The sequence below is a fragment of the Nelumbo lutea genome, chromosome 7 (genome assembly GCF_056320005.1).
Source record: "Nelumbo lutea isolate HS-2025 chromosome 7, American lotus-T2T, whole genome shotgun sequence".
In the NCBI taxonomy this organism is placed as follows: domain Eukaryota; kingdom Viridiplantae; phylum Streptophyta; class Magnoliopsida; order Proteales; family Nelumbonaceae; genus Nelumbo; species Nelumbo lutea.
Genome location: NC_142690.1, coordinates 52986231 through 53007262, shown reverse-complemented (window position 1 = coordinate 53007262; position 21032 = coordinate 52986231). Strand labels below are relative to the sequence as shown.

The 21032-nt window shown below is 41.3% G+C and overlaps 1 protein-coding gene across 4 annotated transcripts in view; it reads left to right on the top strand.

Annotated features, from left to right (window-relative positions):
• Positions 1 to 21032, top strand: part of LOC148846401 (Cysteine proteinases superfamily protein) — a 91080-nt gene that overhangs the window by 8156 nt on the left and 61892 nt on the right. For all 4 annotated transcript variants that reach the window (XR_016102191.1, XR_016102192.1, XM_088954737.1 and 1 more), the window contains exons 4-5: positions 10549 to 10603; positions 10707 to 10781. Coding sequence is in view for 2 of the 4 variants with exons in the window: in XM_088954737.1 (XP_088810863.1) it covers positions 10549 to 10603; positions 10707 to 10781 (130 nt within the window). In the remaining 2 variants the exon portion in view is untranslated. The remainder of the gene's footprint in view (positions 1 to 10548; positions 10604 to 10706; positions 10782 to 21032) is intronic.

Sequence of the window (21032 nt, the reverse complement as noted above, 5' to 3'; positions counted from 1 at the left end):
TTGAAGCAAAAACATAGTTTGCAGTGACATGTGAACTACCTGTGTGGGCAAAGGAGGTAGAGTGAGCTCCACTTATGCTACCTATACCTTGTTGTCCGCTTACGGCTAAACTGGAACTAGCTGTATCCCTCTGATTCAAAAGTAACCCAAACCTCTCAAGCTCGGCCCTTATTGCAGTAGCTGCAATGGACTCCAAAGCAGCTGTAGTAGGGGGGCCGGAGTATCACCGGTAACTGCCATGTGAGCTTTTCCTTTCTTATTCTTCAATCTGGTCGGCACAAGATGTGGGTGAAGCTTCCAACAAGTGTCTCTTGTATGCTTAGGCTTCTTACAATAGTCACAGACCAAGTCCCTTTTGTCTTCCTTTTTGTTTTCATTGCCATTCTGTTTAGATTTCACAACACTTACCATAGCAGACTGATCAGAACTGAGATTTTTCATCATTACATCCCTCTTGCACTCCTCTCCTGACACAAAGGCATATGCTTGGGAGAGAGTGACACGGTCCCTAGAAAGAAGATGCTGTCGTGCAATGTCATACTCAGGGTTAAGGCTAGCAAGGAATTCAAACACCCTATACTTCTCTAAATGTCTTTGATAGGTAGCTGCATCATTGGTGGTTTCCTAAGCAAAGGTCTCTAGATGGTCGATCTCCTGCCACAGGGTCTTAAGGACTAAAAAATAGGCTACAACAGATCTATCTCCCTGCCTTGTGGCAATAATTTGATTTCAAAGTTGATAAGACCTAGCAACATTCTCCCTTTGTGAATAGGTTTTTGCAACCCCATCCCTTATCTCCTTAGCAGTGTTTGCCCATAAAAAATTTTTACTTATATGTGGCAACATAGAGTTACACAACCATGTCATTACCATATAATTTTCTTGCACCCACTGGGAGTTGCCAGTTTCAGGTTTCACCTCTTCACCAGTAATATACCCCAAATTTCCACGAGCCCTAATGGCCATCTTTGTAGATTGGGACCATTCCAAGTAGTTTGTACCATCCAACCTAACTGTAGTAATGGTCCCAGCTCCGAAGGGGTCTCCAACACCTCCTCCCACGGGTCCCATTTCATTCCCGGGCTTATATTCAACTCTGTGTCCCTCCATGTGTCTCAAAAGAGGTACAAAAAACAACTAAAAAATGCAGCAAGAACAAACATAATACCTTCTGGAACCAACGATACTCCTTTGGTGTCCTGGACTTTCTTTCCACGAAAGATTCCTTTTTGGTGGGATGGGAGAAGAGAGAGAAAAAGCAACCGCCCTCTCTAGAAGCCTCCAAACCACATGGAACTTGAATCACCCCTTATAAAAAACCTAGAGGAACCCTAAAAAAGTAGGGCGCCACTACCTAGGTCAAAATTGAAGAGTCCAACAAAATCAAGACTCTTCCCCTTTCTCCAGTTTTTCTTGATTCTGATGAGAAACCCTAGACCAGCTACAGGGCATATATCAGCCCACATAAATCAGCCCACTCAAAACTTCATAAGCATGATCTTGTGTAAAGCTTCTTGAGCATATTTGACATAGGAGAAATATGTTGATCTTCTATGGCTCAAAGAATATAGTTCTAAATAAAGATTAGTTTACCACACACACCTAATAACAAAGATGACTGAAGAAATCAAGAAATCAATGAGAAATCTAGAAAAAAATTAGAGAATTTAGAAATTCCATATGAAACTTGGCAGGAAGTTTTAGAATGGTGAGATTTTCTCCATTTAATGGAAGTGTTGAGCAAGAGCAATAGCAAGTGATAGACAAGAGGAGAGAAGAGAGGGAGAGAGGAGAGGAGAGCCGAGAGGACTGAAAGCCCCTATTGAACTTAGGGGGCGAAAGAATGATCTATTATTATTTATATTAGTACCGCCAAACAATGTAACCAAAGAGGAAATTACATCAGTACCCTTATGGTACTAAACCTGAATACATAAACATAAACAACTGACAACACTCCCCCTCAAGTTGGAGCACAGATATCAATCATGCCCAACTTGTCACAAAGATCATGATGTCTGGAAAGGTTTAAACCCTTTGTAAAGATGTCTGCAAGCTGGTTCTCAGAAATGACACAGGGGGTACACACTTTGTCTGTGATAACTTTCTCTCTAATAAAATGCTTGTCAACTTCGATGTGTTTTGTTCTATCATGTAGCATCGGATTGGCAGCAATGCTCATAGCTGCTTTGTTATCACAAAATAGAGTTATAGGTTTGGTCACTGGAAAACCCAACTCCCCCAACAAATTCTTTATCCACATGCCTTCAGCAACCCCGTGGGCCATAGCACGATATTCAGCTTCAGCACTGGATCTAGCTACCACATTTTGCTTTTTACTTCTCCATGTAACAAGGTTCTCTCCTATGAAGGTGCAGTAGCCACTAGTAGACTTTCTGTCACTTTGGGATCCAACCCAATCTGCATCTGTATAAACTTCAACTTTCAAATGTCCATGCTTTTGAAACAACAAACCAGTACCCAGATACTTCTTCAAATATCGGAGGATTCTCTCAGCTGCTTCAAGATGAGAAGACCTAGGAGCATGCATGAATTGATTGAGGACACCAACAGCATATGCAATGTCTAGGCGAGTCATAGAAAGGTATAACAATCTCCCTACAAGTCTCTGAAACTGTTTCACATCCTTGAGTGATTCACCATAGTTGTCACCTAATTTATGGTTGGGGTCGATGGGAGAGTCAATTGGCTTCACCCCCATCTTTCTAGTGTCCTAAAGTAAATCTAAGACGTATTTCCTTTGAGAAATGAAGATACCCTTCTTTGATCGGGCAACTTCAATTCCAAGGAAGTATCTGGTAGGTCCTAGATCCTTCACTTCAAATTGAGTTGCAAGGAAAAATTTCAATTTCTGAATTTCATCTTCCCAATCACCAGTAACAATTATGTCATCCACATAAACAATTAGAGCAGCAATTTTACCTTCTCATTTTTTCACGAACAGTGTGTGATCTGACTGACATTGCCTGTATCCTTTCTGCTGAACTGCCACATGGAATCTACTGAACCAAGCTCTTGGTGATTGTTTCAGCCTGTATAAGGACTTCTTCAACTTGCACACTTTCTGTTCATTGCCTTGGGCTAGAAACCCAGGAGGTTGAATCATGTACACTTCCTCTTCAAGGTCACCATTCAAGAATGCATTCTTGATGTCCAGTTGGTGTAAAACCCAATCCAGATTGGCTGTAAGAGAGAAAAGGACTCTAATGGAATTCATCTTGGCAATGGGGGCAAAAGTTTCAGCATAATCAACTCCATACACTTGAGTAAATCCCTTTGCCACTAAGCGAGCTTTATACCTTTCCACTGTTCCATCAGCCTTATGCTTGACTGTGAACACCCATTTACATCCAACTGGAACCTTTCCCTTGGGAAGATCAACAAATTCCCATGTGCCATTTTTGTGAAGGGCATTAACTTCTTCCCTCATGGCATTTGTCCATTCAGGAACTGAAAGAGCTTCTGCCACATTCTTAGGGATATGGACACTGTCAATAGAGGTAAGGAAGGCACGGAATGAGGGTGAAATGTGAGGGTGAAATGTTCTCATAGGAGACAAAGTTGGAAATGGAATGTTTTGTGGTGCACAATCTGACCCCCTTCCTGTGAGCAATAGGACGATCAAGATCATTAGCAGTAGAGGAATCATTTTCAATAGATTCAAGGACATCATTGGGAGCTAAAATACCTGAGTGAGTATGATCCTCCCTCGAGGAGTCTGGTGGCACTGGAGGTACAGCTTCCGGATTCTCTATAGCTCTTGGATTTGGCTGGCCTTTGCGACGGCGAGAAAAAACACGAAAAGGTGGAGGGTCAGGGAGAGAGGGAAGCTGAACTAGTTTCTCCTCATGTCTACACTCTCCCTGAGGAGAAACAGGATAGAAAGGCTCATCTTCAAAGAAAGAAACATCCATGGAGACATAGAATTTACGAGAAACAGGATCAAAAACACGGTAACCCTTTTGAGTGAAGGAGTAACCAAGAAATATGCAAGGTATAGCACGAGAGTCCAATTTCCTACGGGTGGGAGACAGATTTTGGACAAAACACCGACAACCAAAGACACGAGGAGGAATAGAAAGAAGGGGAGCCTTAGGAAAGAGAAGTTGATGTGGGGCTTTGTACTCTAACCGACGAGAGGGCATACGGTTTATAAGGTAAGTGGAACAAAGAACAGCTTCAAGCCAAAATCGTTTGGGAACATTCATATGAAGTAGTAAACCTCGAGCCACTTCAAGGAGATGTCGGTTCTTCCGCTCGGCCACACCATTTTGTTGTGGTGTGCGGGCACAAGAGCTACGGTGAAGGGAACCATGTGAAGCAAAAAATTCCGTGAGGTCACTATGAAAACATTCTTTTGCATTATCTGATTGGAAAATTTGGATTTCAGTTTGAAATTGAGTGAAGACCATCCGCTGGAAATCTTGAATGATTTTTGGTACTTCTTCCCTGGTTCGCATCGGATATACCCATGCAAATCTAGAATAATCATCAATGAGGGTAATGAAATACTTGTAGCCACTCTCAGATGGTAAAGTAACAGGGCCCCACACATCAGAATGAACAATGTGAAATGGAAATGGAGATTCAGATTTACTATGTCTTTGAAGAAAATGAGTTCTACAATGTTTACTCAACTGACACGTTTGACAAGAAAAGTTAGAGACAGACATTGACTTAAACAGTTCTGGGAATACAACTTTCAAAGACTTAAAAGACAAATGACCAAGATGACAATGCCATAAATAGACTTTTTTCTTACAGAACTGACTCATAGACTCTGTAACATGAAGACCAGCCTTATTCTCCAGCATGTAAAGTCCATCAGCCATACGACCCCTACCAATCGTCCTCCCCGAGGCCAGATCCTGAATCACACAATGAGAAGGTAAAAAAGTCACTGAGCAATATAAGGAATTTGTAACACTACTAACAGAGAACAAATTAATGGGAAAGTTTGGAACATGAAGAACATCAGAGAGGGTAAGGCCAAGAGGAAGAGAGAGGGTTCCTTGACCAGCTATGGAAGAGTATGATCCATTGGCTAGTCTCACCTTGTCTCTTCCAGAAAGAGGGTGATAGGTTTGAAAGTAAGAGGACGTACCAGTCATATGTTTTGATGCTCCATAATCAATGATCCATGGAGAGTCATGGGTGTGAGAAGTAACATTGAAAGCAGTGGTAGGGTTACCTGACGTAGATGCAAATGAGGTTGAGGGAGGAGTATCCATCTGACGAATTGCTCTACCATAGAGCTCTAAATGGTCACGGAAGGAATTCATAATGTCCTCCCTCGGGTCAGGTCCAATGAGATGTGTCTGAGTCACAGTAGAAATGGTAGGCTGATGCTCCCGAGTAGCCATGTTGGCCATGTGATGTTTCTTTGTATTTTGCTGCCCGTACTTCTTATTCACCTCTGAACTTTGCTTCTTAGTCAGATCTTGAGCCCATTTTGGTTTCCCATGGAGATCCCAACAGGTATCTTTGGTGTGTCGGGGTTTCTGGCAATGAGTGCACCACAATTTTTCCTTATCTTCTGTTTTTTTCTGGAGATCTCCTTTCCGGGAAGAAGATCCCCCACCAGTAGATACACCCCCTTTTGCAACTAACACAACAGTATCCCCACCAGGGCTGTTCATCAAATTTCTCCTGCTTTCTTCAGATTGTACAAGAGCATAGACTTCTTGAACAGAAGGGAGATCCTTAGAGCTGAGAATCTGAACTCTGATAGATTCATACATAGGATTCAGACCATGTAAGAATGCAAACACCCTTTGCTGGGAGACAATCTGTTTGTACTTCTTAGCATCCTCATCACACTTCCAATCCACACTCTGGTAGTGATCCAACTCCTTCCAGGCAGATGTTAAGTCAGAGCAATAGACCAATAATCACCTCTCCCCTGTCTACAAGTAGAAGATGCTGCCTACAGTTGATAAATTTTGGCATAGTGTCTCAATTCTGAATATGTAGACTTTGCTTGTTCCCAGATTTCCTTCGCAGTTTCAGCCCACATGAAATTCTTCCTGATTTGAGGCTGCATGGAAACCAAGAGCCAGGACATAACAATACTGTTCTCCTGATTCCATCTATCATATTCAGCACTCCCGGAGGATGATTCTTTTATCCTCCCATTAATGTAGCCTATCTTCCCTCTTGCAGTGATGTATAACTTGATCCCTCTTGACCATTCTAGGTAATTTAATCCATCAAGAGGAACAACAGCCATAGGGAAGGATAGGTCACCATCCCCACTCATTCCATTCAGCATTGTGGAGATTCCAGATGTGGCTGAATCTTCACTATTCATGATTTCAGGTTTAAGAACACACAACACCCAAGGCACACTGCCTCACAGAGCTGCTACAGAAAAGGGATCTTATGTCCTTCAGTCCACAAAAGAAGAAGCACTTGCTATTTCAGCATACAACTAGGTACCTCTGACCTGCGGTTTCACAGAGAGCCAAGAACAAGCACTGTTGCTGCAGCACTTGGACTAGTTTGTATAACTTACAATTTTTGTAGGAATCCAATGAACAAACATACAGACACTGCAATGCAATACATAACCAGGTCTGTATGACCTACGGTTTTACAGTTTTCATACAACTCCCTAGTAGAAAGAGAGACACAAGGTGATAGTTCACCATACACCTAATCGGCTGACACCAACTTCAGGGTAGCCGAACAGTCACTGAGATCAATAATGTAGTCGAACAGCAAGAACAGTCAAGGAAGAAAAAAACTTCAGTCCATCAACAATGTAGCCGAATGGTAGTGACACACCAGAGGAGAACACCACATTCGAATTTTTAGGGCGTCAACAGTCCATCGAAGGGTGCAAGAAGAAAAAAAACAACAAAAAACAGCTTCAGTTGAATACCAGGGCACCCAAACAGCAGATGGACAGTACCTTCTTGAACTCCAGCCTCTCTGCAAACCAGAACCTCCTCTTCGTACATCAGGTGACAGCCTCTCTACAGCCGAGCAATCAATGAAAACAGCATATGGGCTGGAATACGAAAAGACTCTGTACCAAAACTCTTTTCTGCGCTAGGAAGCTGAACAGTCAGGCTGGCACCTTCTTCCTTCTTGAAGTCGAGCATCAGGGATACAGCTTCTAGGAGATGAAGAGGCAACTTACTTGGCATTGGAGAATGACCTCAACTAATTTGCTTTCAGGCCTGGACAAACTTGCTCTGATACCATGTTGAGCAAGAGCAAGAGCAAGTGATAGACAAGAGGAGAGAAGAGAGGGAGAGAGGAGAGGAGAGCCGAGAGGACTGAAAGCCCCTATTGAACTTAGGGGCGAAAGAATGATCTATTGTTATTTATACTAGTACAGCCGAACAATGTAACCAAAGAGGAAATTACATCAGTACCCTTATGGTACTAAACCTGAATACATAAACATAAACAACTGACAACAGGAAGCATCATTCAGAATGAAATCTTGTAGTCGAATGTCAAAAGTGTTAATATATACATGGTAGTTGATACTGAAAAACTAAGATAGTACAAAGCAAACTACATATGGGTATGGAGTTTGGCTTCAGTCCAGGCACCCTCAGTCAGGGTACCGTTCACGCATTCCTCTAAATCGTGTAAACGGTTGAAGCATGTGAAGATGCTTCACGCCGTTAGTTAACCAAAACGAGACATCGTTCTATTCTCCTCTCCTCTCCTCTCCCTTGAGTGTTGCAGACGAGACACTCGTTCTCTTCTTCCTCTCTCTCCCCCCATCCACTTGGCGGCGACTTAACAACCATTACCGCCGGCAATAAACAACCATCACCAGCGGCGGTGAATAAGCAGCTCCCTCAATCATCGGTTGTGGGACACCCGTTTTGATGTAAATGCTACTCCCCCAACAGTAAGGCTGGTTGGACTCCATTAGAAGCCCACACACAAATCCATCACCGTGGTTAGGCCTAGGATTGGAAACCGAGAAGGAGTTCCGTAGATTACAGCTGAGTCTGCTCCATAGCAGGTCTCAAGATGAGACCCATCTGACTTCAAACCACAGAAAACAGGACCATTCTCGCCATAGGACACAGCGGTTGAGGACATGGAGCCCAGATCAGACACCTGCAACCATGAACTGCAGCTTGGAGAAGAAAGCCTGCTTTCCAGGTGTCCATCTTCAAAACCCAGATGAGAAACCTGTGATCAAACTCCAGGAATTTTTTGCCAATAAATCCGACCAATTATTTAAACAAAACCTGAAAGCTGCAAAAGTTATCTGAAACTCCTACCAACATTACAACCCGAATAAGAATCTACCACTTCTGACATCCAGTTCCAGGCCCAGATGAGAAAGTTTTCTATACTGAACGACTCTTTACAAAGAAATAAAACAAGATAACTGAAAAACAAAACATAGCAGAAATTATGTTCAGAAGGAATATCTGTCCTGACTTTTGAAACTCCTCTTCTTGTTCTATTTTCTGATGTTGGAAGAAAAACCACTAAAGACAAAGACAAGGAAATCCCATGTTTGAACAGCAGTGAAGGACTGGAATTCAAACCTGAGTGCTGCTTAGATAAATCATAAGATCCAAATGCCAAATACTCCGTCTAAAAGAAGCTTCTGTGATATCAAACTCCCCAGATGCTCTTCTTCTGCAAGACCCATACAAAAAAAAAAAAAATCCCTTTGTGCTTCTGGGTAACAACTCTAAACAGGACTTCAAAAATGAGTTCCAGGAATGCAACTTGCAACGTTGATGCAAGAAGCACACCCAAGATCAGATTCTACTGATTCTACCTTTAAAGCTTCTTCTTCTATAACCATCTACTGAAACAGCTTACAGATTTCTTTTTTTTTTTTAAACTCTCTTTTTTCTCTTACCAAAGTTGTAAAGTTGGTAGAGAGAGGAGAGATGTTGCAGAAACAAGTGAGTAGTGAAAAACTAAAAAGTGGATGGGTGAAGATGGGTTATAGAAACGAGTTCGGCTTCAGTCCAGGTACCCTCAGTCAGGTGATGGTAGCCATCCACCGGCCAGCGGTAATGGATGTTAAGTCGCCGCCGGGTGGATGGGGGGAGAGAGAGGGAGAAGAGAACGAGTGTCTCGTCTGCGACACTCAAGGGAGAGGAGAATGCCTCGTTTTGGTTAACTAACAGCGTGAAGCATCTTTACGTGCTTCTACCGTACATGATTTGGATTGAAGCCAAATCGTGGGTATGAAAATATCAATGGATAAGAATAAGAGTATAGGATACGGTTGACATGCAAAATAATATGTATGCAAGTTGATTTAATCAAAATATATGGAATATATTGGATAAGATAAAATATTTTGTCTAAATTATGTAAATGTGCGGATTCCTTTGATAGATAGATCTAATATTGCAAGCCTATTTCTTTAAATTCATTTTTTTTCAGTAACGGAGATTAAAGAGATTCTATTAAGTTAAAAAATCTAGGTTAAGAGAAACCAATAAGAGATATAGGTAACTATCCTGCTCTGACTAGTATTGCAAACTATGACTAAAAAGGTTTTGTAAATTTAGATTACTTTTTACTCTTAACAACTTTCACATGGAATTTTAAAGATAAAACAAGTTATATAACCAAATTCCTTCCAAAGTAATCCCTAACAACTAGTGGAACACAGACTTAACCCAAATATAGAAATTTCTATAACAGAACCATGCAAGAATTTCTGAGCAGTAAGTATATACCCTGTCTATGGCTGAAGAACCCAAACGAAATGCATTGTATTTCATAAGTAGTAAGCACTCTGTAGTCTGTACCACAATTACATAATAACCAATAGATGAATTTAAATATAAAAACCAATAACCGAAGACACATTTGCTAGTATCAGCTATGATAATTTAGTAAGTCTCAGATTAAAAGAGTCTCTTAAGATTCTATTTCATTCTTCAATGAAGGTTCCAGCAAAACGAATCCCTGCCTACAACTTTCTGTTTTGAGAATAATAGGAGAGGGGAATTCTTAAAAAGGTAAACATCTGATAACCTAAAGAAGTAAACTCCCAATAAAACTTACATTCCTAGAGCATACTTTTAACCTAATTCTAGGTTTCCAAGTAAACAAAGGTAGGAGCATGTAATTTACTTATAAGATTCTGACCAGCAAATTTTAATCCTTTTATAACCTCAATGTATTCCATCCTTAATATGACTTGTATATATGGATCTCACACTCATGAGGAAGTTATTCCAAAGATATTGGTTGGTTCAGTAAGTGGTGAAATATTTTGGATACATAACTTGACAAGTATGATAACACTGACAGCTTGATATTATCTCCACTAATCCACTTTCAACTTTGGACAAGTTTTTAACTGCTTATGAGTTCGAGTATTAGATGTTTGTGTGCAGCATCAATCTTCATTGGATTTATAGAGTGCAGCTAAAATGCATGATTATAGTTGTTTTCTTTTTGGCAGTGATTCTCATTCACACACATGGCTTTTGCTGTGTGACCTTACTTGAGGCCTTTGTTAATGGTTGAACATTCTCTATTTGGTCCATAATATTTTCACTTTCCAATCAGATTGACTATGTATGGTTTAGCTGAGCTGCAAATTGAAGGAGATGGAAATTGCCAGGTTTGACAATTAGAATTCTCTCTCTTCCTTCCTTTTCCTCTTCACTCTAAGTTTCATGGTCCTCCATATTAATCTGTTTTATTCCCTTGACAACCTTGAGCAGTTTCGAGCTTTAGCAGATCAGTTATTTCGAAATCCTGACTATCATCGACATGTAAGAAAGCAAGTTGTGAAGCAGGTAACCTTCATTTTTTTTTTGTTTATTCTTATTTCATTTGCTCATTTCACTTACAAAAATGGAAAATAAACAGAGAAAATAAGTGATAAAGTCCCCCTCCCCCAGTATCTTTTTAATCAGTTCTGATTTTGTTGAACCACCTAATAGTCTTGAGTTTTGGATGTGTTTCAGAATTTGCAGTTGTTCATTGAGCCTCATCATTGAATTTGATGTTTCTCCAAGAAACCTGATTAGGAATCATTCATGTTTTCATTTTGATAATTGAGAGAATTTAATTAACAAAAGATGGAAACTGATACAAGCATCCTAAAGAAAGGTGTGAGGTGTGACCTCTCCCTAGAGAGTGAATATTACAAAGCAGCCCAGTATAGATGTTCCCTATTTGCCCCTTGTTTGGCAAGATAATCAGCCATTGCATTTGCCGATCTGCCCACCAAATGTAAGCTGACAGTCATGTTCCTTGTTAACCAGTTAGCTTTCTTTAGGAGGTCCCTATAGTGCCATATGATTGAATCCAGATCTGTTAACCACCCACAACGACTTTAGAGTCTCCTTCAATTAGTAGATTCTCCACACCAAGTTGGTTTAAAATTTGAATACCTTGTATAGCAGCTAGTAGTTCAGTTCTATTAGAGTCTCCTTATCTCTCAAAACCCCTCCTGCACCACCAGATGGGCCTGGGTTACCCTGACTTCTTCCATCAAAGTTCAGCTTTTCACATCCTTCAGGAGAGGGAACCCAAGCTACAGTAGTCCTATCCTTCCTGGAAGAGCTATTAGTCACTGCTGACCAATTCCTCCAAAGATCATCAAAGGAGAAAAATTGGAAGGAGCCCATACTCCATAGTTCTCAACCAATGAATTTCCCTTGTCAAAATGCATTCCTTGACATCTAAGAGGCTGCTTTCCTTTTCTTAAATGATCATCTGATCTTTGGGAAGGATAGGGCTACTTGATGAATGATCATCTGATCTTTGGGAATTTATAAACAACATTTCATTTCTTTGATAAGAAAATCATAATTATATTTGAAAAGAAAGGACTGTTTAAAAAGTTGTAGAAAATCAAAAGAAAGTAACAAAAATCAGGTTTCAAGAAGAGAGAAGAAGAAGAAGAAGGTGGCGGCAACTAGGGTTCAGAGAGAGAGATTTTCGAACATAACATCCTCTCTTACACCCTTAATTCCATTTCATTAAGTTAAACTTTAATAATTTACAGAGAGGTCCCTAGTTGGGCAAAAAATTAAAAAGCATAACATAAGAAAGAATAAAGTCCAGATTAAAGCCCATTACAACAAAGAACATAAAAGATAAAAAAGATAAATAGCCTATGGGCCATTCGGCCCATCTTCTCTATACTCCCCCTCAAGCTGAGCATAGATGTCAATCATGCCAAGCTTGCCAGTATCATGTTGAAGTTTAGTTTTGGGAATGCCCTCGGTGAGGAAATCAACTAATTGTTCTTCAGAAGTGATAAAAGGTAGACACACCTCTCAAGAAGCTACTTTTTCTTGAATGAAGTGTCTGTCAACTTCAATATGTTTAGTTTTGTCATGTTGTACTGGATTATGAGCAATGTTGATGGCAGCCTGATTATCACAGTATAATATCATTGGCTTATCATGCTCAATACCCAGTTCCTCCATCAAGGATCTAATCCACAGTAGTTCAGAAACTCCATGAGCCATGGCTTTGTATTCAGTTTCGGCTGAAGATTGGGCAATAACTGATTGTTTCTTGCTTCTCCAAGAGACAATATTACCTTCCACCAAGCTATAGTACCCAGAGGTAGATCTTCTGTCATCAATGTTTCCAGCCCAATCAGCATCTGTGTAGGCTTCAAGTTTCATATGGCCATGCTTAGCAAATAGAATTCTCTTTTCAGGGGAACCCTTCAAATAACACAGAATCCGCTTTACTGTTGCCATGCGAGTATCCCTGGGAGCATGCATGAACTGACTAATGCAACTGATAGCATATGCAATGTTTGGCCGAGTCATGCATAGATAGAGAAGTTTTCCAAGTAGTATTTGGAAGACTCCCTTATCTTTCAACAATATTCCATCTGAGGCAGAGAGTTTATGACTCGTATCAATAGGAGTAGCAATTGGTCTAGCACCCATCTTTCCTATTTCAGAGAGTAAATCAATTATATACTTTCTCTAAGAGATAAGGATCCCATCCTTGGATTTAGCAACTTCTATGCCAAGAAAGTATTTCAATTCTCCCAAATCTTTGATCTTAAATTCTGTATGAAGGAAGGATTTGAGATCATTAATCCCTTATACATCATTACCAGTCACAACAATATCATCAACATACACAATCAGGTAAACGGCCAAGGATCCTCTCCTCTTCACAAAGAGGGTATATGATCAGACTGTGTCTGTGCATAGCCAAAGCTAACAGGGACAGCTCTAAACCTTTCAAACCATGCTCTAGGGGACTGTTTAAGTCCATAAAGAGATTTCTTCAGCTTGTAGACCTTCCCTTTCATATCTGTTTCATACATCCCTGGAGGAAGAGACATATAAACCTTCTCATGTAACTCTCCATTCAGAAAAGCATTCTTTACATCCAGCTGATAAAGTGGCCAGTCTGAGTGTGCAACCAGAGATAGTAGAACTCTCACAGAAGTCATCTTGGCAACGGGAGCAGAGGTCTCCAGATAATCAATCCCATATGCCTGTGTATAATCTTTGGCAACCAGCCTAGCCTTGTACCTTTCAATGGTGCCATCAGCATGATATTTAATAGTAAAAACCTTCTTACAGCCTACTGGATCATTCCCTTCAGGCAAATCAATCACTTCCCAAGTTTCATTCTTGTGCAGGGCATAAATTTCTGTTCTCATAGCATCCCTCCATTTTGGAATAGTAAGAGCTTCTGACACAGACCTGAGAATTGGTTTAGAAGCAACAGAAGAAATGTAGGCAAAATATGAAGGAGAGGGCAAGCTATAAGAAAGGTGTTTGGAAATGCAATGTGTAGTACACTTTCTTTTTCCTTTCCTAATAGCAATGGGGATATCAAGGTCTGGGAAGGATGACTCCAAAGGGGCTGTATTAGTACCTGTTGTCTCTTCTGTGACTAGAAGTGTAGGAGGCTCATGTGCTGTAGGAGAAACAATTTGCTCATTTCCGGTTCTTAGCCTTTGGTACAACTTGGGATTAAAATGAGGACGAGGAGGTAAAGGAAGAGGGATAGGAACATTGGAATGAGAATGAAATGACTGATCCTCCCTTGACTCATTTGAAGGAGGAAGAGTCTCAACAGAAGACTCAACTGGGACAGGAAGGGGAAGAGCAAACAACTGTGACAAATTCTCCCCCTTTGGACATTGCCTCTCCTGAGAAGAATCATAAAAGGAAGAGAGCTCATTAAAGATGACATTCATGGAGACATACTGAGTGCCAGTCTTTGGATCAAAACAACAATAACCCTTTTGTATGGGGGAATAACCAAGGAAGATACACTTGTGGGCTTTTGGTTCAAATTTATGTCTCTGGACACTTGGGTTATGTACATAACAAGTGCATCCTGTTAGAATGTTAGAGTGATGTTCGGCTGATAAGAGTTCTTATTAGCCCATTCTTATGTTTAACTTATCTTGTAACTGGGCTTGTGTTAATGGGCCTGGGCCTAATCCTGTTTAATGATTCAAGTCATCTGGGTGTCCCATCACTAATCAGGGGCATCCTAGTAATTTCTTGTACCTTGTACCATATTCATCTATAAATAAAGGACTGGTCGACTGGATAGAACAGTTCGACATTCTCTTCAGTTCTGTGGTTCTCTTCTCCTCCTTACTACTTCGAGTATAGCTCTTCAGATTACATGGTATCAGAGCATTAGCTCCTTCCTGGTTTCAGCAAGCGCACTCTTTTCTCTTGCTGTCTTTTCATCTTCTCTCTTCCTTTTCTGGGTTGCTGCAGTGAAGACCTAGGAGTGTATGAGAGTAAAGCAAGTTCGAACCTAGGGTTTCTCTTGGTTGTAGGACTCAAGGGAAGTAAGACCCAGAAGTAGATGTCCTACTAGATTATCTCCAGCAAATAGTAGCTATTGGGCTACTAAGAGAGGTCTGTATAGGACAAACCTAGTTGAGGACTGATTTCAGTAGTCCTAGCACTAGCCGAAAGGGGGAGAGCTTCCTCTACAGTTGCAGCTTTGTGCCCCAGCAAGACTTGGGCAGAACTGTGGTAACTTTAGTTACAGATTCTCTTCAGGTCGGTTATCAGTCCTATTTGTAAACTTCAGTTACTGCACTGCACAGTTACTTCAGGTTGCAGAACAAGCCCTAACTGAAGTAACTTCAGTTACTAGCACTGTGAACTGGTTCAGTTACTTCGACCAGTCCTAAACAGCACTGCACAGTACCCGAACTGTGAACACTTCTACCAGCACTGTGAACACTGTGACCACTTCGGCCAGGCCTAAACAGAACCACCTACAGCACTGTGAACAACTCTTGGACTGAAGTCAGGATGTCCTCACTATCCGGTGAAGTTTCCTCTAGAGATAACAGACTTGTTACAAGGTCCTCAAACCTAGAAAACCCTAATCTGCACAGCTTGCAGATTACAAGTGTGCTGCTAGATGAGTATAACTTCAAAGAGTGGTCTGTCTCAGCAATGCTGTTCATTACCTCTCGTGACCTCACAGGCTATTTGGATGGAGACAAGAAACAACCAGAAATTGGCAGTCCTGAATACACTGTGTGGCGCAAGGAAAATGCCACAGTCATGTCTTGGTTGCTGGCCTCTATGACTCCTAGGGTGGCCAGAACTGTTCATCACTTCCCCACAGCTGCTAAAATTTGGGAGAAAGTATCTAAGACATATGGCCAGAAAAAGAACAATGCTAGAATCTACAGGCTGAACCAAGACATTGCAGCCCTAAGGCAAGGAGACATGTCCGTGGCAACCTACTTTGCAACACTGGAAGGCCTCTGGGAAGAGCTTGACCACCATTTGATTTTGGATTGGGAAAATGCTAATGATAAGGGGAGGCATGATAAGCAGATTGAGGAGGGCAGAGCCTTCAAGTTTCTGGCGGGTCTTGACCCTGTATATGAAGGTATAAGGTCACAGATTCTAGGGAGAGATGAATTACCTGAGCTTCACCATGTCTACTACCTAGTGAGGAATGAAGAAGTAAGGAGAAAGGAGATGCAAGTTGACTTCCAGACACAGTCAACAGAACTACCTGGAGAACATTCAGCCTTAGTCTCCACTAAGGGGAATAGATTTTCAGACAAGAAGTCCCTCAAGTGTACACATTGTGGTGGTGAGAAACACACAAAGGAGAAATGTTGGGTCCTGTACCCTCATCTGAAGCCAACTGCTCTGAGAAAGGACAAAAGGCAACATAAGGGCCACACAGCAAGTGGGAATCTTGCCACCAACAACAGTAGTGACAACTCACAGAGTATTCAGACAGTGTCATCTTCCACCGCAGGGCAGGCTGCCGACTCCTCTGGACCAAGTACTTTGGGCTTCACATCTAGTGAGGTAGAGGTTCTCAGTCGGGCATTAGCCCGTCTGAAGAACAATTCTTTAGCTTCCACCTCTCTTGCCAAATCAGGTACAACCTCTGCATTTAGTGCATCTAGTTCCATTAATTCTACCTCTTGGGTGATTGATTCCGGAGCCACTGACCATATGACACATATGTCTTCCTTATTCTCCACATATCATCTGTTGTCTGGCCAGGATAAGATGAGAGTAGCTGATGGGTCCCCCTCCACCATCTCTGGAAAGGGGGTGGTTGACCTAAGCAAGGATCTCTCTCTTAAATCAGTCCTACATGTTCCTAGTCTTACCTCAAATCTGTTGTCTGTTTCAAAGCTTACAAAAAACTTGAACTGCAGTATAACTTTCTTTCCTTCTCATTGTGTCTTCCAGGACAGATTGACGAGGAGAACGATTGGGAGTGGTCATGAGTATGGGGGCCTCTACTATTTTGATGAAGATGTCAGCTCAGCCTTGCAAGCTTCTACTACTAGTCCGGAAAGTGTGGAGTCAATAGCTAGGCTGCACTTGTGGCATGCTAGGCTAGGTCATTTGTCTTTTTCTTCCTTAGCAATGTTGTTTCCTGAATTATGTAAGGGCATTCCGAGTCAGAGTTTAATTTGTGATGTGTGTCAAATGTCAAAACAATGTAGATCAATGTATCCAATTTCTAGTAATGAAATTCAAGCCCCTTTTGATTTGGTTCATTCTGATGTTTGGGGTCCTTCACCTATTGTTTCCATTGATGACTTCCGTTACTTTATCAGTTTTATTGACCATTATTCTCGGTGCACTTGGATTTATCTGTTGAAAGGACGTGAAGAAGTTCCCCGGATAACTATGATGTTTTGCAAGATGGTTGAAACACAATTTGATAAAAAGATCAAGCAATTCCGTTCAGACAATGCAGCTGAATACTTTGAAAGATCCCTAAACTCATTCATGGAAGATGCATGCATGTTACATCAATCATCATGTGCTTACACCCCTCAGCAAAATGGGGTTGCTGAGCGCAAGAACAGGCATCTATTGGAGACAGCTCGAGCCCTTCTTTTCTAGCACAATGTGCCCAAGCAATATTGGTCTCAAGCTGTTCTTACTGCATCTTACCTGATAAATCGGATGCCATCTAAGGTACTGGGTATGAAGACCCTTTTCTCTGTTTTGTGTCCCACTCTTCCAGAATTTCCTCTTCCCCCGCGGGTTTTTGGTTGTACATGCTTCATACATGTGAAAGATCCAAAGAAGACCAAGCTGGATCCTAAGGCTACAAAGGGAATATTTTTGGGGTACTCTCCTACGCAGAAGGGGTATAAGTGTTATGATCCTGTCTCCAAGAAAAAATATGTCACTAGGGATGTAGTCTTTTTTGAGTCTCAACCCTATTTCCAGTCTTCTCAGAATCCTCTTCAGGGGGAGAGTAGTGGGTTGGAAGAGGATTCTCATTTTCCCTTCTTTTTTGTTCCCATTTCATCACCTTCCACTACTACTAGCTGTAACATTCCGGGTCAACCTAGTGAGACTTCCACTGTGCCAGTTGCTTCTCCAGATTCGGCTGATGCTCCTGAAGGTTCCAGTAAACAAGAAAAAGAGATACTTACATACAGTAAAAGGAAGAAGGCCCCTCAACCTCATGATTGCAACCAGTTGAACTTAGATCAATCTGTCTCTGCAATCCAAGGTAATTCTGATTCACTCAATTTAGATTTGGATCTTCCTATTGCTCTCCGTAAGCCTGTTCGTTCTTGTACCACTCGGCATCCCATAGCCGATTATGTTTCTTACTCACACTTATCCCCTGCCTTTCATTCCTTTGTGTCTGCTCTTTCCTCTGTATGTGTCCCTTCCAGGTATTCAGAGGCGGCATCTGATCCAAGGTGGAAAGAAGCCATGAATGAGGAGATGAAAGCCCTAATGAAAGCAAGGACATGGGAATTGGTGGACTTGCCAGAAGGGAAAGGCACTGTTGGGTGCAAGTGGGTATTCACAGTAAAGCACAGGGAAGATGGGTCAATTGAGAGGTACAAGGCCATACTTGTGGCAAAGGGATTTACACAAAAGGAAGGAATTGACTACAAGTAAACCTTTGCCCCAGTAGCAAAGCTCAACACAATCAGGGTTCTACTGCCATTAGCAGCAAAATTCTCTTGGGAACTTCATTAGCTGGATGTGAAGAATGCCTTCCTAAATGGTGATATTCATGAAGAGGTATTCATGGAACCCCCACCTGGATATGATGTTGGAAAGAAGGTATGTAAACTAAGGAAAGCATTATATGGTTTGAAGCAATCTCCCCGGGCATGGTTTGAGAGACTTTGTTTGGCCATGAAGTAGGGTACACTCAGAGCAGTGCAGATCATACATTGTTTACAAGGAGACATGATGACAAACTTACAGCACTCATTGTGTATGTGGATGATATGGTGATTACTGGAAATGATGTGAAAGAGATGAAGAGGCTGAAGGAGTTCTTAGCTTCAGAATTTGAGATCAAAGACCTGGGAAATCTGAGATACTTTCTTGGAATTGAAGTTGCTAGATCAAGAGAAGGAATCTACATATGTCAAAGAAAGTATGTGCTAGATCTCCTAGAAGAAACAGGCATGATGGGGTGCAGGCCAGCAGACACTCCAATAGAACCAAGCCATGGATTACAAGAATCAATGGGTGAGGAATACTGTGATAAGGAAAGGTACCAAAAGTTGGTAGGAAAACTGATATACTTATCCCTTACTCGGCCAGATATTGCCTATGCAGTGCATGTTGTCAGTCAATTCATGCACTCACCAAAGGCCCCTCATATGAGAGCAGTGGAAAGAATCCTCAGATACTTGAAAACTTGCCCAGGGAAAGGAATTCTATTCAGAAAAAACAACAGACTTGAAATTGAAGCCTACACTGATGCTGATTGGGCTGGGTCCGTTGGAGACAGAAAATCAACCTCAGGTTACTGTACATTCTTGGGAGGAAACCTAGTCACATGGCATAGTAAGAAGCAGAATGTTGTGGCTAGATCAAGTGCAGAAGCAGAATACCGGGCTATGGCACACGGGGTTGCTGAACTCTTATGGCTCAGGACTCTCCTTAATGAGTTTGGTATCAAGACTGAGGGTCCTCTCAAGCTGTATTGTGATAATAAAGCTGCTATCAACATTGCCAACAATCCTGTGCAGCATGACAGGACAAAACATATTGAAATTGATCGACACTTTGTCAGAGAGAGAATTATTTCAGGAGAACTTTGTGTGCCTTATACTCCATCAGAGATGCAGATTGCAGATGTATTAACTAAAGGGCTGGCATCAACGAAGTTCAGGGACATACTTGGCAAGCTAAACATGATTGATATTCATGCTTAGCTTGAGGGGGAGTGTTAGAATGTTAGAGTGATGTTCGACTGATAAGAGTTCTTATTAGCCCATTCTTATGTTTAATTTATCTTGTAACTGGGCTTGTGTTAATGGGCCTGGGCCTAATCCTGTTTAATGATTTAAGTCATCTGGGTGTCCCATCACTAATCAGGGGCATCCCAGTAATTTCTTGTACCTTGTACCATATTCATCTATAAATAAAGGACTGGTCGACTGGATAGAACAGTTCGACATTCTCTTCAGTTCTATGGTTCTCTTCTCCTCCTTACTACTTCGAGTATAGCTCTTTAGATTATACATCCAAAAACACAAAGAGGAATAGGAAAAAGTTCTTGCCCGGATGAAGAAGACTGAAGGGAGACTTAAACCCCAAAACCCTGGATGGCATATGGTTGATTAGGTAGGTTGTAGTGAGAACAACATCACCCCAAAATTTTGTAGGGACATGTGAGGCAAATAGAATACTTCTTGCAACTTCAACAATATGCTTATTTTTTCTTTCAGCAACTCCATTCTGTTCTGGGGTCCTAACATAGGAGCTTTGGTGAATAACCCCCAAATCAGTAAGATAGTAGGTCAGGTTTTTTTCAAAATATTCTTTTGCATTGTCGGATCTGAAAATTTTAATTCTGGTATCAAACTGGGTTAAGACAAATTCATGGAATTACCTCACAAGTCTGAGAACTTCATAAAAAATATCCAAGTTAACCGAAAAAAAGTCATCAATGGATAAGATAAAATATTTGTAGCCACCCATAGAAGGTAAGTGGTAAGGCCCCCACTAATCAGAGTGCACATTATGAAAAGGAGGTCTTTTATTACTCAAAGGATAACTGCTTCTACAATGTTTTGACAATTTATACGACTCACAATGAAGACTGGACATACTAATTTCCTTAAACAGTTATGGGAATAAATGACTTAATGCAGAAAAAGAAAGATGACCCAAACGAAAATGACATAACATGACTCGACTAATGGACTCTGTAGATGTAGACCCAAAAGCAGCTTTTCCAGGTGGTTCATGGCTCTGTCCAGCAGATATATTCCATTCGCCTTATGGCCACTCCCAATCACTTTCTGAGACTCCAGATCCTGAAAAACACAGTAGGAAGGAAAGAAGGTTACACAACAGTTCAATGACTTAGTTAGGCTACTTATAGATAACAAATTTGTATTTAGTTTGGGTAATGAAGAGCAGAAGGAAGTATGAAGGAATATGTAGCCTTGATGGTTTCCTTGCCGGAGATGGGAGCAAAAGAGTCATAGGCTAGGGTGATTTTGTCACGGCCAGGAAGTAAATCATAAGAAACAAACAAAGTGGAATGGCTGGTCATATGATTAGAAGCACCAAAATCAATAATCCAAGGGA